The sequence below is a fragment of the Rhamphochromis sp. 'chilingali' genome, assembly GCF_963969265.1.
Source record: "Rhamphochromis sp. 'chilingali' genome assembly, chromosome: 2".
Lineage (NCBI taxonomy): Eukaryota > Metazoa > Chordata > Actinopteri > Cichliformes > Cichlidae > Rhamphochromis > Rhamphochromis sp. 'chilingali'.
Genome location: NC_137930.1, coordinates 45,104,808 through 45,132,473, shown reverse-complemented (window position 1 = coordinate 45,132,473; position 27,666 = coordinate 45,104,808). Strand labels below are relative to the sequence as shown.

Sequence of the window (27,666 nt, the reverse complement as noted above, 5' to 3'; positions counted from 1 at the left end):
AATTGTTATGACTATAAAAATCACAGGAATGATTCATATTGAGCTTAAATCTTTCCAAAAAAGTGTTTGCTGGCTATATTTATTTAAAAACTCGAAATCGCCAACATACAGTATTTATTCAACGGTGTTTTCTGCAGCTCGCTGTAGGTGAATCAGCGACACCTTGAGGCCGCTGGGGCTAACTGTCCAGGTTAGCGAGCCGGTGGCTAACTGGTAACTGTTAGCTTTAAGGTTAGCCTTCCAGCCCCGTTTGCAGACACGTCCACACATACACAGTGTCTGCTGCTGGATACTCAGACACATGCTGGACTGCTGGCAGGAGAAATGCTAGCTACGAAGAGGTCTTTCACCAGTTTCTTTACATACGCAAATTGAGGTAAGATGTCTCACATGATCCCTGTCAACGCTGTCATCCACAACGCTTCCACTTCTCTCTTTTTTTTTCTTTCTAAAGTTTTTGCCAACGTTAGCCAGCAGCTCTTGTTAGCAGTTAGCTAGCAGGTTGAGTTAGTGGCTACGACTCACTGAGCCCAGTTTAAATGGAAGCGCTCACACGCGTGACTGATGTTTAATGCACAGGGGAGAGTGAACAGGATGCTCCCGAGCTGCCGTGGAATGAGTTTGTCCTGGCAAGCGGCATAAGGCGGGGAGCAGTGTATTGCTTTTAATGGTCTCCATCATGAGTCAGTGTTAACGGTGATTCCAGAGTTCAGAGCGACCGTTTGCCAAGTTTCCTCTTCCTTTAACTTCAGGAGTCGCCTCTGTCAGGGATGCTCTTGAAGCGAACTTTGTGTTGCTTTTTGTTTTGTTTTGTTTGTTTGTTTTTAAGAAATGTTAAGCTTAGTCTTGCGGACCTGAGGTGTTCACCTCTGCTGGGCACTCGCAGCGAGCTCAGGGTTGTAGTTGGCATGTTGTGTCTCCGTGCCTTCACAGCAGCCGGTGGATTCGTCTCCTGTGACTGAGAGCTGAGCAGCAGATGGAAGAATGTGCTCTTTCAGAAAGCCAGCTGGCCCCGGCTAGAGAGGGCAAGAGAGCCTTTAGGCACAAATAAGCTGGTTGAAGAATTCGTGCGTGTGTTCGTATATAAACTGAATAGTCATGACAAAAAGCATGGGCGTAAAAGGTTAGTTTGACAGGTTCAATACGGCATGCCGGCAGCTGGCTCTCACCTTCCCACTGCTTTTCGTTGTACAATAAAGGGTTATTATTCTATTCTGTTCTTGCAATGAAAGGTGTTAATGCTGCTGCTGAATTGGCTGCCTGACAAACCGTAATCCTCCCTGAGAAGTCTGGAAAGGCATCAAAGATTATTCTCTTAAGTAGGGATGTAGCAGTCCTTAAACCTAGACCGAAATCACGATAGAAACATCCACAGCATCTTTCGGCAATTCCATCTTCCTTTTACCATGATGACTGTCTGAGCTAGTAATTCCAGCGCTCTGTACTCTAAAGCAGGATATGGGGTATGAGAAACTTGAGTAAATACAAGATCCATTTTTAAATTGTGATTTTATTTATTAATGGAAGAAAGTCAGCTGGCCTCTCCCTTAGAGATAGGGTGAGAAGTTTGGCCATCCAGGAGGGGCTCAGAGTAGAGCTGCTGCTCCTTCACATCGAAAAGAGCCAGTTGAGGTGGTTCAGGCATCTGACAAGGATGCCTCCTGGGTGAGGTGTTCTGGGCATGTCCCACTGGGAAGAGGCCCCGGGGCAGACCCAGGACACGCTGGAGAGATTATATCTCTCGGCTGGCCTGGGAATGCCTTGGTGTTCCCATGGACAAGCTGGAGGAGGTGGCTGGAGAGAGGGAGGTCTGGGCTTCTCTGCTTGGGCTGCTGCCCCCGCAACCGGGCCCCGGATAAGCAGCAGCAGAAGAAGAAGATGGATGGATGGATAGAAGTTAGCCAAACCTCCCTGGCCCTATGTGGAGAAAGTAACTGGGTCCTTATAATTAACCATAACCCATTCTGATCTACTTGAGGACTGAAGGCATTTCATACAACTTGCCTTCACCTGTTCACACACATTTATACAAAGTGTTTTGTGTCTTGCTTTGACACACATCCACACAGGGGCGCCTCCAGAATTTTTTCATAGTGGTGGCCATATGTGGGGCACTAAAAAATATTGGGGTGGCACACCAAAAACAGAATTTCCAGTTTTATTATGCTGCTGTCAAATACAGGTTAGTTGAAAAATATGGCAAGAATTATAGAAAAGAATTATATGCATAGTTCATTTCCTGCTGTTAAAGTTAACATCATTGAAAATTGGTACATAAGAAAACCGAATCATAAGCAAATTTTGGTAGAGGGAGCAATTTTTATTTATTGATTAATTTTTTTTGGCAGAGGGTGGCCAGTAACACCCCCCCCCCCCCCCCCCCCCCTCCACCCCCGGCAAGATCAACAAGATGTATTTTTGGTACATGTGAAGCCTTTGTGTTCTTTTATGGTCAGGAGTGGGGGGTTTTTTCCACCTTGGATCTCTCCTATTGATCCCATTTTTGTCCACTCTTTTTTTATTTTTTTATTGTTAAATTATGAAAAGCAACCTTAAATGAGGCCTGCAGTTCTTTAGATGTTTTTTTTTTTTGGGGGGGGGGGAGAATCTTTTGTGACCTCCTGTATGAGTCACTGATGTGGTGTCTATAGACAGGAAATTGAATCAACTTTTCTGGAAGATCATTCGTATCTCAATGTCTGGATAGTATTGGTGTCGAACGTTTGTTAACCCTAGAACACTAACCTATGGTTTTGTAACAGTATCGCTAATGATGGGTGTATTTTACCTTATGATAAAACATACTTCCCATCAAGAAAGTGCAACAACACATGACAGATTGTATAGCAGGAAATAAAAGAAAAATACTTCAATGTCTCTTAAAATTAAAAAAAGGTTTAAAATGAGTGAAAAATTAGGGAATCCTTAACAACAACAAAAATCCTAAAATATTATTAATAATAATTATGATTAAAAAGCAACTGTATTTCGGTTATTTTTTAAATTATCATTATTATTTTCTCAATTGGCTGCAAGTAATTTTAAAATTGTTTTAGTGTTCTAAAACCTTTTAATATATAATTCTCAAGCAGGACACCTAGTACTTGTACCTGTTGATCTTATACCGTAGTATTCGGACCATAAGGTGCACTGGATTATAAGGCGCACTGTCGATGAACAGGTCTGTTTTCATACATAAGGTGCACGGGATTACAAGGCGCATTAAGCAAAACAGTCAGATAAGTCAAACTTTACTCAACTCATTCTTCTTGCTTCCTCCACTTCTGTACCATTGATTCATTAATCTTGAATTCTCTGGCAGCTGCTCTATTCCCATGTTGTTGCAGCACATTAATGACTAACCTCTATTGTGGATGGATTATCTCAGTTGTTCTCCTGACTGAAGTTTGGTCCGTTTACAGCATCCTGCCATGTGATTGCATTTGTCCCTAACCGTTGGGAACCCTCACTTTAATTTTTATCAATTGGAAAAAAGTTAGCATTCATCCTTCAGCTTCACAGTGTTTATGTTATGCTAACATAGCTGTGTTGCTAGCGATCACGTAGCACATCATTATGCACCAGCTAGTAGAGCAGGGCGATATGGCCAAAAATATTTATCACGATATATATGAAAATTTACGATAACGATATAACTGACGATATAATTGATGCGAGACAAAATACAACTCCACGACATTACTCGTGCAAAAAGACAACCTTCCATTTATTTTCACTTAAACAAGAAGCTGTTTTTTATGTACATTAAAGCTTTATAAAAATGTAACAGTGCAAATGCAAATTCCTTGCTGAAAGTTTAACCAAAAGGCATTTCCAGTAGAAATGGGCTGACATATCCTGAGCATAACCATGTATAATATCCACTGAAGTTAAAAAGAGGTGCTTTGCAACATTAAACTGCAGTGTGCAGTATGTATTTTTCGGACCATAAGGTGCACAGGATTATAAGGCACATTAATCGAAACAAAGCAGTCAGATAAATCAAACTTTATTAAACTCATTCTTCTTGCTTCCTCCACTTCTGTACCATTGATTCATCAATGTTGAATTCTCTGGCAGCTGCTCTATTCCCATGTTGTTGCAGTATATTAATGACTAACCTCGTATTGTGGATGGATTATCTCAGTTGTTCTCCTGACTGAAGTTTGGTCCGTTTACAGCATCCTGCCATGCGATTGCATTTGTCTCTAACCATGAGGAACCTTAGCGTTAACTTTTATAAGTGGAAAAGTGTTAGTGTTTGTCCTCCAGCTTCACTGTTTATGTTATGCTAACATAGCTGTGTCGCTAGCGATCAGGTAGCACATAATTATATATCAGCTAGCCCAACTTCAGTAACCCTACAAACGTCACTGCTGTTTAGTTTCCTCTCTTCATTTATGTTGGACGTGATAGCAGAGCTGTACGTTTGAATTTTTTCAGAAATCTCTCAGTCAGAACGTGCAATATCATGCTTAGGTAACTAGCGAGCTAACTTCCGCTAGCTTCCTGCTAACTTCTAACTCCGTTAAATGTAATACATTTTGTTTTCATGCATGCCTGGAAGTTAAACTTCATAGTTACACCTGGTTAAGCAGCAATGCTGATCGTTTTATTAAAGATGAAAGAATTTAGACAGTTTTTAACTCTCAGTGATGCTGCAGTGTTCGTTTGACCTGAAGTATACGGAGTTTAGGACCCAGATTACTCGCAGATTTAAGAGCATCTTAGTCCGACAAATACGACAATAACGACGGCCGCTTGCATGTTCTGCAAAAAAATGTGCTTTGTCGTGTATCTGACGGACAAACACCAAACCAGTTCCACATCACGGAAGTTGCACCATTTTTACAAACCAATTCTAGTTCATCTGTTTCACTCAACAATCGGCCATGTGCGTATGAAAACAAAGGCTCTGCGCATGCGCGTTTTACTCATATTCTATCGCGATATTTCATTTTCCTATCGTTGCCTAACATTATACCGGTATTACCGTGAACGGTATAATATGGCCCAGCCCTACCAGCTAGTCCAACTTCAGTAACCCTACAAACGTCCCTGCTGTTTAGTTTTCTCTCTCCATTTATCTTGGAAGTGACAGCAGAGCTGTACGGTTTAATTTTTTCAGAAATCTCTCAGTTAGAACATGTTTAGCTGGAAACTAGTGCGCTAACTTCCTGCTAACTTCTAACTCTGTTAAATTTAATAAATTCTGTTTTCATAGATGCCTGGATGTTAAACTTAATTGTTACACCTAATAAAGCAGCAACACTGATCATTTTATTACAGATGAAAGAATTTAGACAGTTTTTAACTCTCAGTGATGCCGCAGTGTTTGTTTGACTTTAGGACCTGACGCGGACAGAGCTTCAGACCCAGATTACTCAGGCTCCTGACTATGGTAGCCATAATGCTCCGACAATCCATCAAGTGGTCGGCTTCGTAGCTTACCAAAGTCGTACTAAAACATTTTTTGACAGATTTTTGAGCGCCATGTACCACATATAAAATCCGTTCGAGGTCAGTAAGCACAACCAAAACTCATACATAAGGTGCACCAGATTATAAGGCACACTGTTGATTTTTGAGGAAAATTAAAGGATTTTAAGTGCGCCTTATAGTGCGGAAAATACAGTATAATATTTGTAATTAGGCTAAGCAGACATTTGAATACCGTTTTGGTATTTTATTCTTTACTTGCTGTCAGGACAGTTAAACATTACCGGGGCTCCAAATGAAATAATAAGGCTAAAATGTCTTACACCAGCGGCCCCCAACCTTTCTTGCGCCACGGACCGGTTTATGCCCGACATTATTTTCACGGACCGGCCTTTAAGGTGTCGCGGATAAATACAACAAAATAAAACTAGTACCGGTACCGAAAAAAAGAATATTTATTCATAACACACGTGAAAAGACCCAGGAAAACCGAGTTAACGATAACGACCGCTGTCTTACACAATTCATAATACAACTGTAACACTAGCAAGTCTGTTAAATTGCACAATCAGCACTTTTATCAGCTTCCTTCCTGGCTTCAGATGGGTTGAGCTAGAGTAACTTTTTTCTAGTCTTACTAACCAAAGCATTCAAGGATACACATATTCATGAAATGCTTTTCATACTACGCTTTTACTTTCACTACTTTTGCTACTTTGTCTGCAGCATCAAAGTGGCATCAAAAAAGAAATAAGTAAAGGGCTGTTTTTCCCCAAAGACTTCTATACAGCTGGGCATTAGGGGTGTGCAATGTAGCCCCAAAAATTATGCCATGATACTTCAAGAAACTTTGCAATTATATATGTGTTAGAAAAACCCCCATAACAGTAAGTCAAATATAAGCACAAAATTACAGTGTTTTAGTAAAATTGTAAAATTACTACTTAGCATTTCAGTTTAACAGTAGATAAAATGACTTAGCCAGGTCACTTTTCACTAGCTTCACAATATTGTGTATAATGAAATTGAAATTGGAAAATAATTTTAGCCCTGGGATGTTAAATCTTGGTTCGAGCTTTTTAAGCAGCTGCTTATATCCTAGTCTACTTATCTACATCAGTAATTTCCATCCACCATTTATTGAAGTTCTGACCATTACTTCCTTCCAGAGTTGCTGGTTTCTTCTATCTGTAAGGGAAGAAATGCAGGTTTAAAGCACATCTGTGTTGGCTTCCTTTGCAAACCCTGAAACTATATCCCTTCTTTATATACAGTCTGTGGTTTAAACCTCCTCTTTGCCAGAGTCAGCCAGTCAGAAGAAAGTTGGCTTAAAGGTAGAGTAGCTAAAATGGTTCGTTTCAGACAGGAAATTAACGAATTGTCTGCTACAAAGGATTAGTTTGAAATGTAAATCATGCAAAGCTAGGAAGAAAACAGTTGGATATAATAATAATTATGTCACCTTTATTGTCTTAATCAAAGTGATTTGAGTTTTTGGTAGCTGAAAAATGTCTTCGTTTGCAGAACATGTAAGCAAGTTTTGAAGTGAACAATCAATAGATTATGAAAAGCATGTATAAAATTCTCAGTGAGTCAGACATTGGTGTCTTCTAAATGTGGTCAAAGAAAAAAAAAATCATGTCAAGCCAAACTGGATATCTGAACATGAGTTTTGTATCTTTTCGGCATATCCTCATTGTATTAGATTTAACTAATGGCATACATACAGTCTCAGCTGGCTGTAAATATTATTTCATTAAATTTCACAGTGGGGACGTTGAATGGAACTGAAACCCCACAGCTACGATGTGCCCTCGCCATCGTGCTGTTACATATCTGAGTTTGAAATAAAAAAAATTCTGCAGTCAGTTAGAGATGATAACACACAACAGCTTGTCATGCTTGACCTTTTCTTACAGTTGATCTTATGGGACACATCATGCAAGGTGTTGAATTGATAACACAGTTTCACTTCCTCTTCCTGGCTGACACCAGTATATGCTTATAATATTTCTTCTTATTTCCTCCTTTACAATGAGAAATAAGAGCTTGTGGGATTCCCTCCCTTAAAACTGGCCAAGGTACTTCATCTAATCTCCATTTAGTTAGCCGTCACTCCTCATTAAACCTGTCCTTTTGCATCTTCCTTAGGTGATAAAAGTGATTAGCAATAACTTTACAACAAATCTCTTTTGTGGGTAGGAAAGCGAGACAACATGTTATGTAGTTGCTCTATGTTTTGATAAAGGGCATCTTATTTCATTATAGTGTTCGCTTGAATATAAAAAAAAACAAAACTGCATGACTGCTTACAAAACATGTTGTATACAGTGGAATAAACCCTAATTATAAACTTATTAGAGAAATATTTTATTACAGTGCTGCTGATTTTGCTGTGACTAAATCCTCTGTTTGGATGAAGCCAGGAAATCTTCTGTGAACAAAAACAAAACCTCCTGACAAAGTTTCTACCAATTTTATTTTTAATGCATATTCAACTCTTTCAAACTTGGTAGCTTGGTAAATATGCAGGGCACACTAATCAGCTCTGCTGCTTGACTTTCCTGAGAAGGTCAACAAATGTTACTATGACTTTATAGCAACATTATGCAGAATTGTCTCACAGTATAAGATGCATGTTCTCATTTTTTTTTCGTGATGACGAAATATGGTGGTAATAAATTGCTCTGTTAAGCAAAAGTAAAACCTGCGTCTCATATAGTATACCAAACTGTCTATTGAGGCATATTTTAATGCAGATTACACTGAGTTGAAGCTCATGTTGGCCTTCTCCTCACTGTGTGTATTAGATGGCAAAACTACACTATTGTCTGCTTTCAACAAGCTCGTGATTTGCTTATGCAGACGGCTTTGTGCTGAGTATCTGGTTCATTAATGATAATTTATCCAACCACTTGAGTCTTTTCACGCACACGCAGCAGCTCTCACTCTATCTGGACCCAATGGAGGCTCTGCCAGCTTCTTTTTACAGAGTATGTGTGATCTCAGACTGTGACAGCGGAAAATAATAGTCAGGTCTTTTACAGCTAATGAGTGGGGGTCGTGTCAGTTCCCTCACCTAAACCAATGATTGGTGTTTCCAGAGGTGTCTGAAGTGGGCAATTTTCTGTTGTTTTCCATGTGTGAGAAAGGGAATATCCAACCTGATTCTTCCAGAAATCTCCAGAGTTGATGGTTTCATAGATTGCTTGGCGCATTCACTGGGTACATCCGCGGTAGGGAAGAAAAAACTTAGACTAGTGGTAAAATAAAGTCACCTAAAATATAGACTGATGGACACATGCCTTTTTTGTTGTTGATTACTAACCAATCCACAGTGTACAAACAATGGTAATGAGGACCGCCCTCAACAGTAAGCTGTTGAAACTGCCTTGACCTCCAGAATGGGCACCGTCATTTTGATGCACAGCTATAATACTCAAAATGTCAGAGTATAAGAAATTGAAGTTTAAAGGGAAGATTTACATACCATTTTTTTGATTGTGTAACATTGCTTACTAACCAATGCAGCAGAGCTATAATTGAACAATTTGTGTGGGGAATACTTGCAGGCTGATAATGTGATAAATTGTGTTTGGATTCAGACACATTCTTCAGGGCATTTTCCCCAAGCTTCATATTCCCCAGAGAAATAATAAATGCATCAGAAATAAAATCTCTTTGAAGACTGAATTTTTTTTCCTACTGTGAAAATGTTTCAAAAATGTCAGCCTGGGATAGAGAAATGATGATTCTGTACTGAGAGGAAGGTCCACAACTCTGATACCAACAAAAATACATCAAATATGCTCTTACATATGTTTATTTATTTGGACATGTGTAGTGAGAAATTAAACACACACACCTCCATTCTACTAAACACACTAAACACTACAGCATAAAATCAAGTTGTCTCAGATTGAATGAAGAATATAAGAAATGCTCTGAGTCAGCTGTGCGACGTGACACTGGCAACCACAGCACACATTCACCACAAAGCCAGATCAGACTGGTCAGAAACCTTTATTTAGAACCTGTGCAGCACACTGGTAACATGATCTCAGCCAGAAAAGTTAGCTCTACCTTTGACAGAGCATACAGCTCCGCCCTGCCTGAAAAGGTCCACAGGCTGAGTGGTTTTCTGCACAGAGCTATACACAGGGAGAACTTTCACATCAGAAACCCTTGATCACCCTTTAGACTGAAGGGTTATTTGAGAAGAACACTTCAAAGCCTAACAGCTGGTTGGTTAATATCTGACCTTCCATGTCTATAACTGCCCCGGCCAAATGAGAAAAGTCTTTTGGACTGTTGTGTAGGTACACTGCCTTTACACTGATGAGGGAAATGCAGGTAAAATCCATTGTCCTGTATGAATCCACTCAAAGAATTTATAGCAGTCATGAAGGAAAGGGTGTGATGAAAGATGTAGGGAGGGTAAAGAGAGTCATAGAAGCTAAAAAGTGTTTGTTTTTTGTTTTTCTTCCCAAAGTTGGAATATGGACTCCATCTCCTGAACTTGCTGTAGCTCAGTAGACGGAAGTCTTTTCATATTTTTTGATATCAGTATGTAAAATGGAAGTTGGACTGTTTAGATTTTAAGATACCAGCCTTATAAAATACACCACTTAATCAACTGTGGCCACAATCATGTTATACTGGCACGTTTGTGCAGCAGATGGTGTTTGCAGCAGTTCAAGAAACTAGCTTCTCTGTATACAGGATGTAGTGGTGTGATAAAGATACTACATACAAACAGATAATACATACAGAAGATGCTGACATATTAACCACTTGTATTTGTGGTTGGTTTGGTTGATTTGTGCATTTTCTCAGCATAGCTGGCTGAATAATGAAACATAAGAACAAGAGCACTGAATTCATGATTTGGGTCCAGCATCTAAATGTTAAATAAACTATTTTATTTATTTATTTTTTATTATACTACTATTTGCTACATGCCAAAGGCAGACGTTCGTCATAGAAGACTAACAGCCACAGTACGACAACATGAAGCAAGTGATTATTTCCCCACCCTCTGTTCCTCTTTCTGACTTCCTATTTTACATACAGAGACAGTTTGATGAATGACATGGCATGTGGTGTGTATTTAAATGCTGTTAAGGTTTGACTTCTTGCATGTATTTGAATCTATGCAAACTGATTAAAATTAGCAAGACTCTGTGTAAAACTAAACGCAACCATCTGAGAGATTGGGGGGGGGGGGGGGGAGCATCAGGCACTGTGTTTTGTCTCTTTCAGTATCAGTGCTGATGTGGCGATAGTATCTGGTGACAGCTATCAGTCATGAGAATACTGCTACTCCTTATTGGCGGGCATAAAAGTGAATGCATGATTTTGCAGCAGGGCGCAAATCAACCAATGCAATGCATCCAATGCATCTTGTAATAATTATTTTGTGTCTTCAGTATCATAAAAATGTCTGTTTCATTTTTCTGTTGTGAAGATAGCTAAGACTTCTTTGAGTCTCAATGTCCTGTTGACCTTCCAGTTTCATTTATCAGTGCTCGTTATAAGGCAAGGATGGTCCTGACTTTAGATCAGGTCACACAAAGTATTTCTGACCCAGTTAGCTAAACATATCACTGCATTTGAACAGTGACCATGTGTAGGTAATGAAAACTACACTGTCCGTCCTTCCTGTCCCGTGTGAGCATCTGGTAGTAGTAGCTGGGGACATGGTTGTTTAAAAAAAAAAAAAAAAGACTCTGTTGTTGTGTGTTTGAGCCAGTGGGCACAGTCCATATCTCATACTAGCTAACTTGAAGTGCTCTAAATTAATTCTCATTAGGCCAGAAAAACCCAACACTTTCTATTCAACTTGTCATTCAAATGGTAAATTTGATATGCTGGATTGATGGTGTGTCAACTAGGGCTGGGCCATATCATACCGTTCACGGTAATACCAGTATAATGTTGGGCAATGATAAGAAAATGAAATATCGCGATAGAATATGGGTAAAACGTGCATGCGCAGTGCCTTTGTTTTCATACGCACATGCCGGAAAAAGCATGGCGGTGACGGAGAATGAGAAGGGCGAAAGTGGATCGTGGAATGAAACAGACGAACCAGAACTGGTTTGCAAAAATGCTGCAACTTCAGTGGTGTGGAACTGGTTTAGCTTTCGTCCGTCAGATACACAACAAAGCACTATTTTTGGTAGCGCATGCTAGCGGGCCGTCATTATTACCGTGTTTTTTGGAAAATATGGCACACTTAAAATCAATCCTTTGATTTTTCTGAAAATCGACAGTGCCCCTTATAATCCCGTGCGCCTTATGTATGAATTCTGGTTGTGTTTACTGACCTCAAAACGATTTTATGTGGTACACGGCGCTCGAAAATCTGTCAAATGTTTTAGTACGACTTTGGTAAGCTACGAAGCCGCACCGCTTGATGGATTGTCGTAGGATTGCGGCTATTGTAGGCAGGAGCCTCGCGGAGTGATACATACTGTGCTTCAACATAACTTTCTAAGTTTTGTGGATATTATACATGGTTATGCTGAGGATATGTCGGCCGTGGAACGTGGAAATGTCTTTTGGTTAAACTGTCAGCAAGGAATTTGCATTTGCACTGATAATTTTTTATATAACTTTAATGCACATAAAAAAACAGCTCCTTGTTTAAGTGAAAACACATTGATGTTTTTGTTGTTTTTTTTTTTTTTTTTGCAATAATAAAGTTGTGGAGTTGTAAAGTATTTTGTCTAGTGTCAGTTATATCGTTATCGCGAATTTTCAAATGTATATCGTGATAAATATTTTTGGTCATATCACCCTGCTCTAGTGTAGAAACATTGAAATGACACCAGCCATGGTTGGAAGGTCTTGGTCTCGTCCTAAAGTCTGCTAAGCTAAAAGAGGGGGTGAATTCTAATAGGTGTTAGATGCATTGACCTAACAAGGCTTATCTGCCCCAATTCTGTCTCAGACACTTTTGGGATATGTACCTAATTCTTTTTATAATTAGTTCTGCTTGTAATTTTTAAAAAATGGTATATTGGTGGGATGGCATATAGCATATGAGACTCAGGTGACATTGTTCTAATGTTTTGGTTCTTTCTAATATTTGTCTTGTGAAGCTCATACTTTTTTTCACCTCATTATCAACACATTCAACTCTACTGGAGCATCCTTCTCCTCCTCCTTTTATGCTTCTCCTCATTTTTCTCTTGCCGAAGGATGGCCACACTCCTCTCACGCTTATTTCAGTTGCTTAGCAACCAGAAGGAGATGCTTTTTTGGGGTGATACTTTGTGGTGGAACCGGAGGCGAGGTGAGGTGTGTACTGTTCAGGAATTAATCGGTCATGAATGCAGTTCCACTGAAGAGAGGCCGTGTGGAGCACTATTTAAAGTAAAGCATTCATTGAAAGATGTCATTGTTCCTTTAGTCAATGCCTGACAAGTGTTCGAATTACCATTGGTTGGGTGAGGTAGGCCACTGTCAAATAAATCAACCAAATGAAAGAAAACAATTCATATGTTTTTGTCATTATTCATATGCACATGTTTCATTTGTTCTTAGTACAAGAGTCCCCCTGCCTTTTACTGTCATTTACAGCTGTGCTAGTTTCACTTCTCTCTGTTCTGTTTCACTACCACCATTTATGTCTGTTTCACTTGCACAGAAAACAGAGGAAAGTGAAAGGAATATGAAGTTTTTTCATGTTGACAACACCACTCTACTTCACTGCATGTGTAATAAAGTCTCCCCAATGAGTGCGACTCAATTAAAGGTGTTGGAGACATGGCAGTTTATTACAAAATGTGTAGTTTTCATTAGAACACTAAAACTAGAAAATGCATTTTCTCAACAAACTGCAGTGGGAATGCTGATGATAGCGGACTGTTTTGAGCTGAAATGAAATAATTGCTAAATGTTAAATTAAAAATATTGAATGAGCTGAAAAATAAAGAAATTTTCACCTGAAAACAAAAGTGTAGAAATGTTGAAAGCTGACATTCACACAGAAGAAGTTGAAAAGTAGCTGAACATGTTTAAAATGTAGATGAGAAAAAGCTGAATGATGACAAAACAACATTTGGAGTCAGACAAAGCTCCCAAAATACATCTGAAAATAAAACGCATCTCTATGGATTACTTAGAACATACTCCCATCACTTGGATCCACACAGTTCAAATAGTTTACATCTTTGGGCTTTGAAAGACAGCCTGTTGGAAAGAGAACAATGATGTCTACGTTTTGAGGGTGAAATGATGGCTGTAGAGCACAGGTGTCGAACTCCAGGCCTCGTTGATCCAACACAGCTGTTTAAATGGCTAAATTACCTCCTCAACATGTCTTGAAGTTCTTCAGAGGCCTGGTAACGAACTCATCATTTGATTCAGGTGTGATGACCCAGGGTGATATCTAAAACTTGCAGGACACCGGCCCTCGATGCCTGCTGTAGAGCAAGCACTGTGCACACAGTGGCAGTTGAAAGATAAGTTTTTAAGATGAATCTTGGCAGTGACAGACAGAGCTCATTAAGCAGGCAGGTGTGAGCCACCTGGGGTGGGGTGCCACTCCAGCCAATGGCACCCCACACAAACACGTGCCTGCCTGCTGCTGGTTTAAATAAACAGAAAAGTAACTCCGAAACAAATGCTTCCCAATAGGGCTGTTCAATATAACGATATATATCGGATGACGATATAAAAACGTCTATCGTTTCATTTTACACTATCGTTTGTTTCGTGGTGTCGCAAAATAAACTGTTTACGGCAATATTTTTTCATCGTTTTGATGGTCACTGTGGTGGCTATATTAATTTCTTAAAGTTCTCTCTTTCTCTTATATTTAATATAACCACACTACAGACGGATGAAAGAGCAGATTTTTTACGGATGAGAATTAAAAAAGAGCCGCCAGGTGCTAAAAAACAAACCTTAGACTCAAACGTTAGAACAGGCTTTTCCCCGCAGCACACCGTGTAATAAATACTCACAAAGAAAACGGCGGCCTTTACAACTTATGTCTAAAAATGTATAGTTTCATGCATCTGTTAAAACACTCGACTCCAGCTACAGGACGCGCAGCTGGAAACACTTCCCGCAAGACGAGCTGCCCGAGATTCACAGAATTTACAGAAAATGTTACATTTTTGTGATTTATATCGTTATCGGGACGATAGAATTCTTATATCGGGATATGAGATTTTGGTCATATCGCACAGGCCTACTTCCCAACAGAAAACTACAAGTAGTATTGACAAAATTCTTTCACTGCCTGCACCAGCAATGTCCAGTCTACAGAATTCTCAGTTCTCATGTCTGTCGAATTTATTATATGGACGTGGTGACAGTGTAAAGGCAGCCCGTACTTCTGATTTTCAGACGAATTTTGGGAGCCATTTTAACATTGGACTCTATGGAAAAGTTTCATGGAGGAGACTGTGCATTGGTGGCATTTATGAAAGAACCATAACATCCTTTACATTAACAATAACATTGGATGAAAGAGGGCAATGGTGCCGATATTTTGAGGGTAAAATGATGGTTGTAGACCAAACGCTGTGGACAACGCAGCAGTTTAAAGAGAAGATTTTAAGATAAATTTTTCCCTTGCTCCCACTCAAGCAGTTGACCTGTTTCACTCACATTAACATTCTGTCCCATACACACCCATTATAAACTCTGAAACGGGTGAAAAAAAGCACGAAACTTAAACTGGACCTGAAGAAAAAGTATAAAAGATATTAAAAAGACAAATACAAGCTGAATAGTTCAATGTTGTGGCTTCATTTTACAGTTTGAATGGTGTCTGTCGGTCAGTGTATGTGGAAGTAGTTAGAGTTAAAAGAGGAGTAAGTTGAATGAGAATTTGAAGATTCTCCCATTGAAATACATTGTAAATGTTTGTTGAAAATTTAAAAAATATAAAAGTTAAAAATGAGAAAAATACAAGCACACATGTCTAAAAGAAGAGGAATCTAACAGTGGTTGAACAGTGTTGAAGGAGATGGCGTACAAAAAACATAGGTAAGATGAAAAGTGGAAGAACAATACTGTGGATGCTTAATCAGCATCCACACTAAATGAAACAAAAATGGGAGCTGAGAGGAAACAGTAAGGCACACAAAATGTTAATGTAAAAGCCCAGCTGCAACACTTCCGTATGGAAAGAACCTCAAGTCACTTCAGTAAGTTTTTGCTTTGTTCTCCATTTCTTGAAATCTAAATTCTTTAACCTCCTAACACCCAAACTCCTTCTCTTTGCTATTTGGGCTGATTGGGACATGATGAATGTAAAAACAAAGAATGTTTGTTTAGCATGCTAATACCAGACCTTGCTGATCTGACATAAGAGCAGAGCACGCTGCATGTTGTAAAGTCCCAGCTTGCTTCCCCTCACCTCTCCAATTACACAAGGGGCAGCTCTCTCAAGCTGCCCCTTGTGTAATTAACAGAATCTCAGGAGTCTTTATTAAGAGTGGAAGGATTGTCAGTGCACTGCAAAGCTTGTTCATCTTATCAAGTCTACTCTGTTTCTCAAAACTTTTAATATTTCAATATAACATAGAGCTTACTGTATATGATTATTCGATTTTCTTCGAGGGGAAAAAACGTACTGGGGTTGTTCACTATTCTCATTTTAGCTCAGTATGAGAGTCATTTACAGCTGTGTCAGATCAGTCAAACGTGGCATGCTGTTGCAATGCTGTTGCAGGGTCCATGCTCAAAGATGCTAATCAGACACCAATCAGGCACCTGATGATCATTGCCTAGGGTCGCGGAACTTTTTAAAGTGTAAAGTGTTTTACAGTTTGAATAGAAGCCACTCATTAAAGATAATTATAGATGTTCCACCAGACATAGTTAAACCTATGACCAACAAGTAATGGGAGAATGATTAAAGTAAAGCTAACCTATAAAATGATTTTTCAGCAGTCATTTAAAACAAACTAGAGATTCAGCTGGACTGGCTGGACTGAGGAAGGCTATTTCAGGATATTGGTGCTACAACCCCAAGAGTGTCTTCTGGTTTTAAAATAAGAGGATGGAACAGAGATAGGGCTGAACGATTATGGAAAATAATCTAATTGCGATTTTTTTTGCCCCAATATTGCGATTGCGATGCGATATGCGATTATTTTTTAAGGTCTTTGTCTTCTGTATTATTAAACAAAGACAAGCAATACATCATATAGTATGGCCAGAGATATTACATTAATTTTAAACTGTTCTTTCCTGGAAGACAGACCTCTGTTATGATGACATGAGGTGATGCATGAATTGATGACTGACATTTTTATTTAACTTCTTCAATCACAACAGTATATTTGAACATACACAATAGTTTATTTTTAGCTTACAAACATCTGAGCATAAAGTGCTGACAAGGAACCCTGGTGTAAACATTAAAATGAAAGTCAGTACAATGTGCAGATTGCAGAAATATACATAAAAAAAAATCAGTGGCTTTACCACACTCAGTTTTTCGACATCTGTGAACTACTAGACAGTCATTCAATTAAAAAATAATATTAAATAAATAAAACGAATAAATAAAAAATACACACATCTTACTGATCTCTGCAGTCAGTAACATTACACATAAAGTGCAAACATAATAGCAATTGTATAAACACACACACAAACACGCCTTTAAAATTTAAAGGCGTGAAATTGGACGGTCTAGCCTTCTGATTAGCGTCACCGCTGTCTCGGTGGAGTTTAATAAACTCGGCCGTCTGCTTCTTGCTATCTAAAATATAACCAGACACTGGTGTAAATTCTCGACTGTCTCATACTTCTGTTTAATAAGTTTTCTGTTTGACGTTTAGTCAGCTGTGTGAAAACCAAGGAGGAACCCACCCGGGGGATTAATAAAGTTTTATTTTATCTAATCTAATAACTTTAATCTCAGCCAAACCGATTTACTCACGAACAAACAAAACACTGAAAAAAACCCAACAATAACATTTTTAGGTTGTCTAAGTGACTTATATATTACGTTTAACCCGAGCAGCGAAACTCCGCGGTGATCTGAAAATGATGTGCCGGGAGTTGTGCCGTTCTCGGCCGCATCAGTAACCCTCGCGCTCCCGGCTAGCTATCCAGCTGGTGGGTAGCAGACGCCTCTGAAAACGTCGAAGCACTTTTGCAAATATGGGATATCTTGATAAACCGAGCAGATATTTGATGTTTACACAACTACTTTCTCGCCTGAAAATATGTTAAAAGTTTATTTTGTGACCCAGAAAGATTAGTATGAGTAATTTTAAAACTTAGTAGCGGCCGCCATTGCTGGAAACTGGAGTTTGGCTGGGCCGCGCTATGAATTCTGGGATATGGTAGGCCACGAAGGACACACCCGACCCATCCTTCAAATTCGGGGAAAAGGAGGACGCATTTGTCGGCTACATTCGGAGGAGTCTACGAATTTGGACAGCCTTTGGCGCGTCGCTGTGACGTAATCGGTCTACAAATGCGGCCTCAGGAGGATGCAGCCCATGAATTTGGACATGTCCAGAGTATAATCGCAGCCTTTGCGGTTAGAAAATTGCACTTGATCATGTCGCGATATTATCGCAAATGCGATATATCGTTCAGCCCTAAACAGAGATGTTGATCAGATAATCTGAGGGGCTGTCTGCTGTAATAATGTCTCAGTAGCTCTGCTATATAAACAGGAGTCTGACCATGTAGAGCTTTATATGTTAATAATAGAATTTTAAAGTGACTTCTGAATTTTGCTGGAAGCAAGGTGTGATATGTCCAAAATGATGCCAATGTTCTTGGCATATTCTGATTCTGATATGTTTTGATATCGCCAGTGAGTGAGCTGATGTAATGACTGACCTCTCTGAAGAAGTTGCTACCAAGTTGCTAAGAACCACAGTTTTAGGCCAGAATTGAGATGGGGGGAATTTGAGTGAGGCACTGAATGAGAAAATACTGTTGTTAATATAGTGGCATGGTCAGAGATGTCTAGTAGGACTAAAAGAATATTCACCTCTATCCGAGTGTATAAGACTGCCATTAGTAGTCAAGTCAAGTCAAGTCAAGTTGGCTTTATTGTCACTTCAACCATATACAGTTTAACAGTACACAGTGAGGCGAAACAACGTTCCTCCAGGAACCAAGGTGCTACATGCAACATAAATTTACAACATAAATTAACAGAAAACTCTAAACTAGCTAACTAAGAGGCCTAGTTAGCTGGCTAGCAGAGACAAGACAGACTGACCTAACATAAATTACAACATAAATTAACAAAAAACTATCTAACTATCTAAGGAAGACTTTTTTTTTTTGTTATCAGACAGCAGACAACAAAGTGCACATGCAAATGTGCAAACAAGAGCAGCAAGTGACAGTGTGACAAAAAAAAGCAAAACACAATGTAACATAATAATAAGGTTTTGTGATGATGAGTTGAGGTAGTGGAGGAACAGTAAACATTCCTTTTATATATTCAGTAATAGAGTTTTAGTGCTGTGGTTTCATCGGTAACCAGAATTTATCAAAGACATTGTTTCTCTTCACCAACTGAAAGAGGTGATGAATGACAACTTTCTCAAGGCTTTTTAAAAAGAATGGCAGTTTGGAAATGGGTCTGCAATTATCTAAAACAATGGGATTTAGGGAGGTTGGTTTTTTTTTAAATGTCAATTGGGCTGGAAGACATGCACATATATGAGACTATTGATAATAGAAAAAGTATGTGTTAATATGGGCACAACAGAAAACTGAAATTTCAATCTGGCATTCAACAGGAAGAAAGCATGGACAGTCTCTTGGGGGCGGGTGGGTTTAGTAGGTCAGCAGAGCATATGCTGTGCAACTTTGAGACAAGTGGTGATGGTGGAGCAGCAGTATTAGCATGTTAGTGTGGAAGAGTAAACTGTGGAGGCCAATTACATTAAGCATTTTCTGGTGTTTTATGCTTTCTATATACAGTACACCTGCCAAGGAGAACAGCCCTGATTTAAACATGTTTAGGATGTTAGATATTAACTAAGAGTAACACAATAAGCACCCTATCACTTATGACTATTGAATGGTAGTTGGAGTTTTAATGGTCAATGGCTTTTCTCCGTAGAACACCAGGAGGCAGTTGGTACTCGAGGTAGCACATTTTTCACAGGAGTTTCATTTTGATAAGTGTGTTTTTTATGTGGGACGTAGATTGTAGAGTGTAACAGGATAGCAGTGATTTTTAACATGTAAAAATAGCATAGTGATATGTGGCTAAACTCTGTGTGCTAAGAACGGGCACATGCGCTATGTTCTTCCATTAGTAGGTAGGTGGGCCCAGAGGTAAGCGTGTGGCTAGGGTTCATGGAAATGATAGATTAAGATGTAAATATGTAGCTATATTTCATATAAGATGTAAATCTTAAAATATTTTTTTATTATCCTAACCTAACACCAGATTTTCCTTATAAGAAAACTATGTTTTGACTCAGTACTGCTGATTTCACATATTTTAACTTAGTAGCAGGGTTAGAGAAGGGGTCTCTTGCCTGTGGTTGAAGAACAAAGACGTGGTGGTGGAGGAGGAGGAGGAGGAGGAGGAGGTGGGTGTATGAGACACAAAAGATGAGAGGCCTCCAACAGTACACGCTCGTCTCTTCAGCAGCTGAGCTAATCCACATGCTAGCTGTCTTCATCGTATTCACAGTGGGGGCCATTAAAGTGTCCGGCTGGATGACCATTTATATATTTAGGTTTGTAGGCTGGTTGGACAGAAGCTGTTGTGCAGACTGTATCTATTCATTTCCCTAAAGCAGGTTTAGGGCAGATTGCCGCTGCACAGTTGCTGGGTTTTGTGTTTATTTTATTACATTTAGTACCAGTCTTCATTAAGGTGTTACAGTGTGCAATAACTGGCACCTCAGGGTATATGTGTGTCCTAAAAGAGGCGGATCATGGTGTCCTGAATACACTGACTAAACGGTTTCTTGGTACATTGCAGGTTTTTGTTTATTTAAATTTTTTTTTATGAATTTTTATAGTGCTTTAGATACGTGCTTACCTATAACTGTCAAACAGAGCAAACACCAATATTTATGCCACTGTACAGCAGTCTCATGACAGCAGGTGAGTAACACTACCATTAAGTTTCTTTCTGTCTTCTATATAATTTCCACTTGCAGTTGCTCTGTTTAATTGTAATCTTACATAACTATCTACTCTGTGTTGTTGCTATTATTATTGTTATTATTATTGCTAAAATAATTCACATTATTGATAATATTGCGATTTAATCTTAAAGTCTTCTGTGCAAGTTTGATTGATGATGTTGTGATCATGGCAGAACATTTTTGTTCTGGCTCACTGATGGCCGTGTGTGTGTGTGTGTGTGTGTGTGTGTGTGTGTGTGTGTGTGTGTGTGTGTGTGTGTGTGTGTGTGTGTGTGTGTGTGTGTGTGTGTGTGTGTGTGTGTCAATAGCAAGTAAATACACAGTAGTCTCCAATGCTCTGCTTCATACTTGTTTCAATTTGTCGAACTAACAGATGAAAGCCCCCAGCCCCCTTCGCTGCTTCATTGTGTGTGTGTGTGTGTGTCCTGTTTGTATCTGTAGCCCTACCTCTGCCTTTTCTCTCTTTCTCTTTTTTATCATCTAAATATGCTTCCCCCTTGCTTTCCCGTTTCTCGTCCATTCTCATATTTTCCTCTGTTATCTTTTTCTCATCTGCTCTTTTATTGCATCCAGTCTGCTTGTGTTTCTCCTTCTTTCTCCCCCCCCCTTTCTTTTCCTCCTTTCCTCTCTCTCTCCATCTAGCAGTAGTTGTCAGTCAGTCTTTGACAGCTTTCTCTCTCTCCCTCCTCTGTCCTGACGTCACTCTCTGTTTGCATAGCTATTGTCTTACAACGGCTGCAGTAACAGTGGCAGGAGCTTCCTTGCCAGATTTTCTTTTTTCACTCCCTCCTTTTAGCTCTCCTCTCCCCAGGAAAGACTCTCCCTCTCCCCCACAATCTCACGGTCTCTCTCTTCATTAGTAAATCGTACAGTGGAATGAGAAGTGAGAGAGTGATGGAGAGGATAAGGAGGAGGAGGATATAGACTGCAGAAAAGCAGAGATGCAGTAGCTAGCCACAACCACTTCTCTGTGTCTGGATTTGCTGCGGCTGTGAAGGATTTCTGCCAGTTTTTATTTTATGTTTATTTAGTACTTGATTTAATCCTCCAAAAGCCTCCTTTTTTTGGCAGCTGCACTAGCTGTGTGTGTTTGTGTGTGTTTGGAGGAGGGCTTTTAAAGCAGCAACGGATAGCGGAGCTGGGGCATCTGACTGTCTGGGAGGCAGCGACGGCCGGCTGGCTGCATTGTGTTGCTTTGATGACCCCCGCTGTGTAGCTGCCTGCTCATCAACCTCCCTTCTCTCTCTTTCTCTCTCACCCTCCCCTTTCTCTCTCCTCTCTTTTCTCCTCCTCCTCCTCTCTCTCCATCACAGCTCCCGGCCCAGCCATGTTCGGCACTGAGTCCTCATGTAAGTACCATCACCATCCTTCCGTCTGCCCTGTGTTTGTCTTTGTTTATGGACCTTTTATATTCTTGTGTGTGTGTTTTCTCTGAGGATGAGGAGGAAAGGGAATATGCTAGCTTTCCTCTTCTGTTGCGTTCCATCTTTCCTCATCTCCCTCTCCTCTCTTGTCTTCTTCCTGTTTTGCCTCCATGGTTGCTGGTGGCAGATTGCATGGGGAGAAATCTGGGATCTACCATTTTAGCACAGAGGGTCGGCACTACAAGCTAGCTGGACATGCTGACTGAACCGCCTACCCTGTATTCTCTCTGAGCCTTACCGTGTGTGCATTTCAAATTACCACAAAAAAAGGACCTCCCGTCTCTATGCATTTTCTGTCCTCTTCATAGTAATAGCTTGCTCTTTGAATGAACATGTGTTCTTGTGCATGTTTATGTGAGTGAGCATGTCGGAAGATGGATGCTTTGACCAGAGTTGCATCGTCTCCAGAAGCATCAGTCTGCGCTCTGCTTCTTTCTTACGGCTCAGTCAGATCGCTGCGAGGTGTGAGCTTAGCATTTCCTGTCTTAAATGCTACTGAATCAAGCATAGCACACTGCTCTTCTATATGTATGCACGTGTGTCTTTGGACACCAATCAGCCCCTCACCTCCCTCTGAAGTGTTACTAGTGTTGACGTTAAGGTGAGCCAGTGTACTTGTTTCTCCCATTACAGGAATCCTTTTTGCTTAGATCAATACTGTGATGGCTCACTCTACTACCTGCTCATTGTTTTCAGAAGGCCTGAGCTTATGTCATTGATCCTGTCTTGATTGCACAGTCGAGGCTAAAACTAACTTGTTTTGATGTGGGATCATAGCTAGCATGCACACCGGCAATTGAACCAGGAGTGGTTTAGAGCCTAATCTTTGTTTATGAAATGTGCAGCTGATTGGATGACACTGTGCAATATCTTGTAATGGCTTAATGTTGTTGTTGGTGGAGTTTTATTTATTTATTTTTTAAAGAAATTAAAAGTGGAGATCTTTAGATTTACAATTGCAGGCAGTCATTTTATGAATCAGAAAAGAAGCAATAACAACTTAGATGAAACTTGTGTAAAATATACAACTCCTGCTAATAGTTTAAAGTGTGCTTAGATGCTTAACATGTCTGACCTACCTTTGAACATGCACGCCATTTCCAAGGAAACATATTAATGGAAATGTTAGAGCATGCAAGCATAGACATCTTGCGTACTCCAACATCTGCATTTCCACTTAAATAAATAATACAAACATGACTATCAGTGCTTGGTTCATCTGAAATGACTCCAGGTTACAATGGCAATACGTCTTTAACTGGCAACAATCCTCTGAGGAAGTAAGTGGTGCATCCAAAATGGGGTTATGAAAATGGAAAATACACTTATTTTCCAGTGGAGGGAAAAAAAGTTAATAAATAAGATAACACTCTAGTCATTGCTTTAAAGATGTACAGACCAGTCATGCTTTAGTGCATAGTCAACTCCTGATGGTGCATTTCCATCCAGGGAAAAGCCCTGTAGTGCAGTAGTACTGTCTGATTTCAAATTAAATGGTGTTGTAGCTAACTCCCGCTTTAGATAGTAATTTGTATTTCTGTGCTTCATTACTTTTTCATTAGATATAATAATTTTATATCAGATGCACAGTTGTTTATGGACACCATTCTACTTGGCTGTAGCAGAGATGGTACCTGTGACCTTTATTTGGCAGCTTCTCCTCGCTGCCCACTATTCTGAGTTCTGTCCCATTTTGACACAGGCCTGCCAGTCTTTCCATTTTGTCATGTCTGCAGTTTGATACAGGTCGGTTATTAAAGCATTACTGTGTGGTTTTTTTGTTTGTTTGTTTTTGTTTGTTATTAAACAGCAACTCAAAGGACATAATGCTGCATTAAATCTACAGCAAATCCATAACACAGACGAGAGGAGGTCAAGTATGAGTATAGTTCTGATCAGTTCACAGGATATGATTATAGGAGATCGTGAGCACAGTGTTTGCATTTCTTTATGAAAGGATGTACACTTATTTGACTGACGTTTTTAAAATTACAAGTCAGAGCTCGCGATCGTAAACATGCCTTGAACAAACACATTTACTAACTGTTGTGCTTTCCTTGTGGTCATCATACTCGGCCACCTGGCAAATTAAACTGGAAGTACTATCATGCAAAATTTGGCCAATCCCACTGATTCTTGTTTGAACAATACTCTCACCAACACAGTGTATATGTAATGTTGGATGTGGATATTCTTATTTCCGCACATCTTTGCAGGAAGTCATTCGTGACTTCTTGGGTGTTTCCTGACAATAAGCACAGACAGACTATAAAAACACAACGTTCATTTGGCTCTTTAGGTTTAAGTAATAAACTCAACAGTGTTTGTTGACATGGTTAAGCGGGACCCATTTTTATAGGCTATCCTTTGAAATAGCTTTGTTGTGAAAACGGCTTGGGTCCAACAAACACTGCAACAGGAAACAAACCATGGCAATTTTTAGTGTTTATTCGAAACACTAAAATCGTCTCTGGAAATCCTTTGTGTAAGATCATTTTTATAGGAAACCATCCTGCTATACATGGAATATCTTACTTTATCTCTTATTTTTGGGGCTAGATGAAGCTTTCATAAGGCTCGTCAAGTCCTGCTAAGCTTTCGCAGCAGACTGTGTGGCTGTGAGAAAGAACTCAGGGGTGTCTGATTTGCGTATTGTTCAGAAGATCATCTCCTCTCAAGTAGGTGTAGAAGGTAAGAGGAACAAAAACTTCTAGATAATCCTAATTTAGAGCTCAAATGTAAATGGCTTTATCCTTTTTTTGTTTGTTTGGTTTTTTTTTTTTTGCAGTGTTTTACTGTTTTAAAATGAGCTATATTTTGAGACATCGCAATTAGAGTGACTAGTCTATTTTGAGCTCTGTGCAGCATTGACATTGTAGGTCGGTGTTCAGGTTTGGTGGGAAATGTGCCGAATTGCTTTCTGGCTCTAAAATCTGTTCTCTCTTTCTAATAAGGACAGATGGTAGCAGGAGAGAAAAGCCTGGGAAGTCACTTCCAACATGTTTGTCCTCTTCAGTACAGCAAAAGATAAATGTGCACCATATTTATTGATTCTTGTTATATAAAGTAGAACTAATTTGGCAGTACATGTAGGATAGTATATGGATGTGACAGCTGTAATTTTTCTGTATCTGCTTATTGAACAATTTTCTTTTCTTTATTTATTTTTACAGTTGAGCAAAAGGAATGTGACTTTATAAGAGGTGAACAAATACAGATAAAATATGTGCTAATGCAGCAGAATTCTGTTTAACCAGACTAATATTTTGATATCATGAATTAAATTTTCCCAAAGGTGTTATGGAAGTGTTGAAATATACTGGCAATTCCTCTCAGTTTTCAACATCCACCTGGATTTCTAAACTTATGGACCCGCAAATATCAACTACTTTGCACACTTCTGTGAACAGTTACCTTGTGTCACAGTCATAAACACACACACAGATGGGACTCATTTGTACATACGTTTGACCTCAATAGCTGTTACCTTCCTGTCCCCTTCTTTTCAGCAAAGTAGGTTTTAGGTAAATGTAACTGTGTTGTGCCTTCCTTTTTTGCTCTCATTTTGGCCTGTTTGTTGTAGGGTGCTGTGAGGAAGTGGTTCAGTAGTTCTACAGTCAGTCTATACTTGATCAGAATTGAGGTCAGTACGTACAGCTTTCTAGATTGTATCACTTCGTTCAGTAGCCTTGAGACTAATTATTGTATGGTGTTAAACTGTCTTAGGAGGACATGATGATCTTATCATGGATGTGAACTCGAAGAAATCAACAGTGGCATAGGACTGTTTCTATTGGCGTTATTATTACTTTAATAGTCCTTGGATTTAAGAAGTAAGAAGTAAATCAGAATCAGAATCAGATTCTGATTTACTTCTTACTTCTTAAATGTCTTGAGACTTACTTTTCTGTGGACACAGAAACCATGGACAAACAGTGATTCTTGTTTACAACTTTTTTTTTTAAATCTCCATGGATGTCCATATGGAGTATTGTGCTCACCATCACTGACTTGGAGAGACAGTTGACAGACTACACCAATTATAGCTAGCTTTCACAGTGACATTTCTGGTATGTTACTGTGACGGTATGTAAGGAACAAACTGTTGGAAACAGGAGTGTAGATAAACTAACACTGGCTGTCTTGTGTTGATGTAGACGAGAGACTCTGGGTCCTTTTCAAAAGAGTGTTCGCTCCATTACGGCGTGTGCAGAAGAGCGATTTGGGCATTCTTTTGGTCAATATTACAGTGAATGTAACAAAAAAACCAAGCAAACATGTAGATGTAGGATATGCTTATAAGTAACTATGACACAGTATAGATAACTTTTTCCCTCTTGATTTTTTTTTTTTTTTTTGTTCAGATGCTCAGATATCTCTTTTCCTATGTTTCGAACATTTGTAACGTTACCTTGTGTCTCGCATAAGTAGCGTACATGCAATGCTAACTGTAAGAACATATTAAGCCTGCAAAGATTTTCTCCCAGGTTAATTGATTGTTTATCGATCTAAGTTCATGGTAAGTTTGAGTATATATATGTGATCAATACTTTCAGGGTGAATTGTGAACCTTGGCAGCTGTTTGTTTGGAGCATTTCTTCAACATAAAACACAGGGATAACCATTAGACATGATGACTTACAGAAAAAAACAAATGGGGGAAAAATGGCTTGAAGTGTTATGGTAGCTGAATTGCAGAAGGCATGAGCATTTTTTTTAATTTATTAAGGACACACTGATGCCAGCTGAATAATTTCACCCTCAAATAGATGACCACAAAATGCTGATTTGCTGGTTTCAAACCAGTATTTCTTTAAAAGTTCTGTTCAGACAGTTTTTATCTTTTAAAGGAAGCCTGTGAAACCAGCAGATAAAGGACAAACACATGAGCCTCTGTATAAAAGACTGGCACGAAGGGAAAATGTGAATTTTGTGTTGCTACCACTTCACAAATACCTCAGTGTTTCTATAAAATTGAAGCTAATCATTAAAATCTCTACCAAAATATTTGTGCTGTGTAACCATTTCCACCCCTTCATAATGCATAATGCACTCTTTGGCCACATGCCTGCTTTGCCTGAAATCAATAATCATCACCTGGGCTTCAGATACATTTGGGATCAAGAAGTTATGATACCAAGAAGTAAAATCTGTTGGAGTATTTCTGTTGTTTGTTGAAATTTCTCTGTTTTCTAGTCAATGTGGTGTCGCAGAAACATAATAGCTTCCCTCATGACTGCTCCTGCATCCATCAGTGGATATTAATGAAGTACACTGGCTCTCTGTCAGTCAAGACATCTGAGGACAGGCCTGTGCAGCAATTTAAATAGCATAGTAACCCATCTATTAAGATACGGATACTTTTATGAATGAAAAGCCAGCAGACAGTGTTACTTTATATTCACAAAATATTTATTAATGTAAGTTTAACTGTTTGATTTCCTGTTCTGCACTGACTTTAGCTTCTGAGTCTCTCTCTGCACTGATTGTATTTCTCCTCCAACCAACTTCTGTATAGTAATAATGACTTGTAACTGTTCTTTTAGGCAAGTAGCCCAGCTGACAGCTTTGCAGAGCAAGCAGCCACGTATATGAATCTTCTCTGTTTATGTACTTATCAGTAATAATTTGGGTCACATTGTCAATGGAGCGTCGATCCTTTGTTTTATGTAGCGCTATCCACC

The 27,666-nt window shown here is 39.3% G+C and overlaps 1 protein-coding gene across 5 annotated transcripts in view; it reads left to right on the top strand.

The window, feature by feature from the left end:
* Positions 1-228: 228 nt before the first annotated feature.
* Positions 229-27,666, top strand: part of LOC308392937 (suppressor of tumorigenicity 7 protein homolog) — a 61,712-nt gene continuing 34,274 nt past the window's right edge. For 2 of the 5 annotated variants that reach the window (XM_080876316.1, XM_080876315.1), the window contains exons 1-2: positions 229-376; positions 21,872-21,907. In XM_080876316.1, coding sequence (XP_080732442.1) covers positions 21,886-21,907 — 22 coding nt within the window. In that variant the 5' untranslated portion in view covers positions 229-376; positions 21,872-21,885. The remainder of the gene's footprint in view (positions 377-21,871; positions 21,908-27,666) is intronic. The other 3 variants (XM_080876319.1, XM_080876317.1, XM_080876320.1) reach the window with 2 other exon arrangements.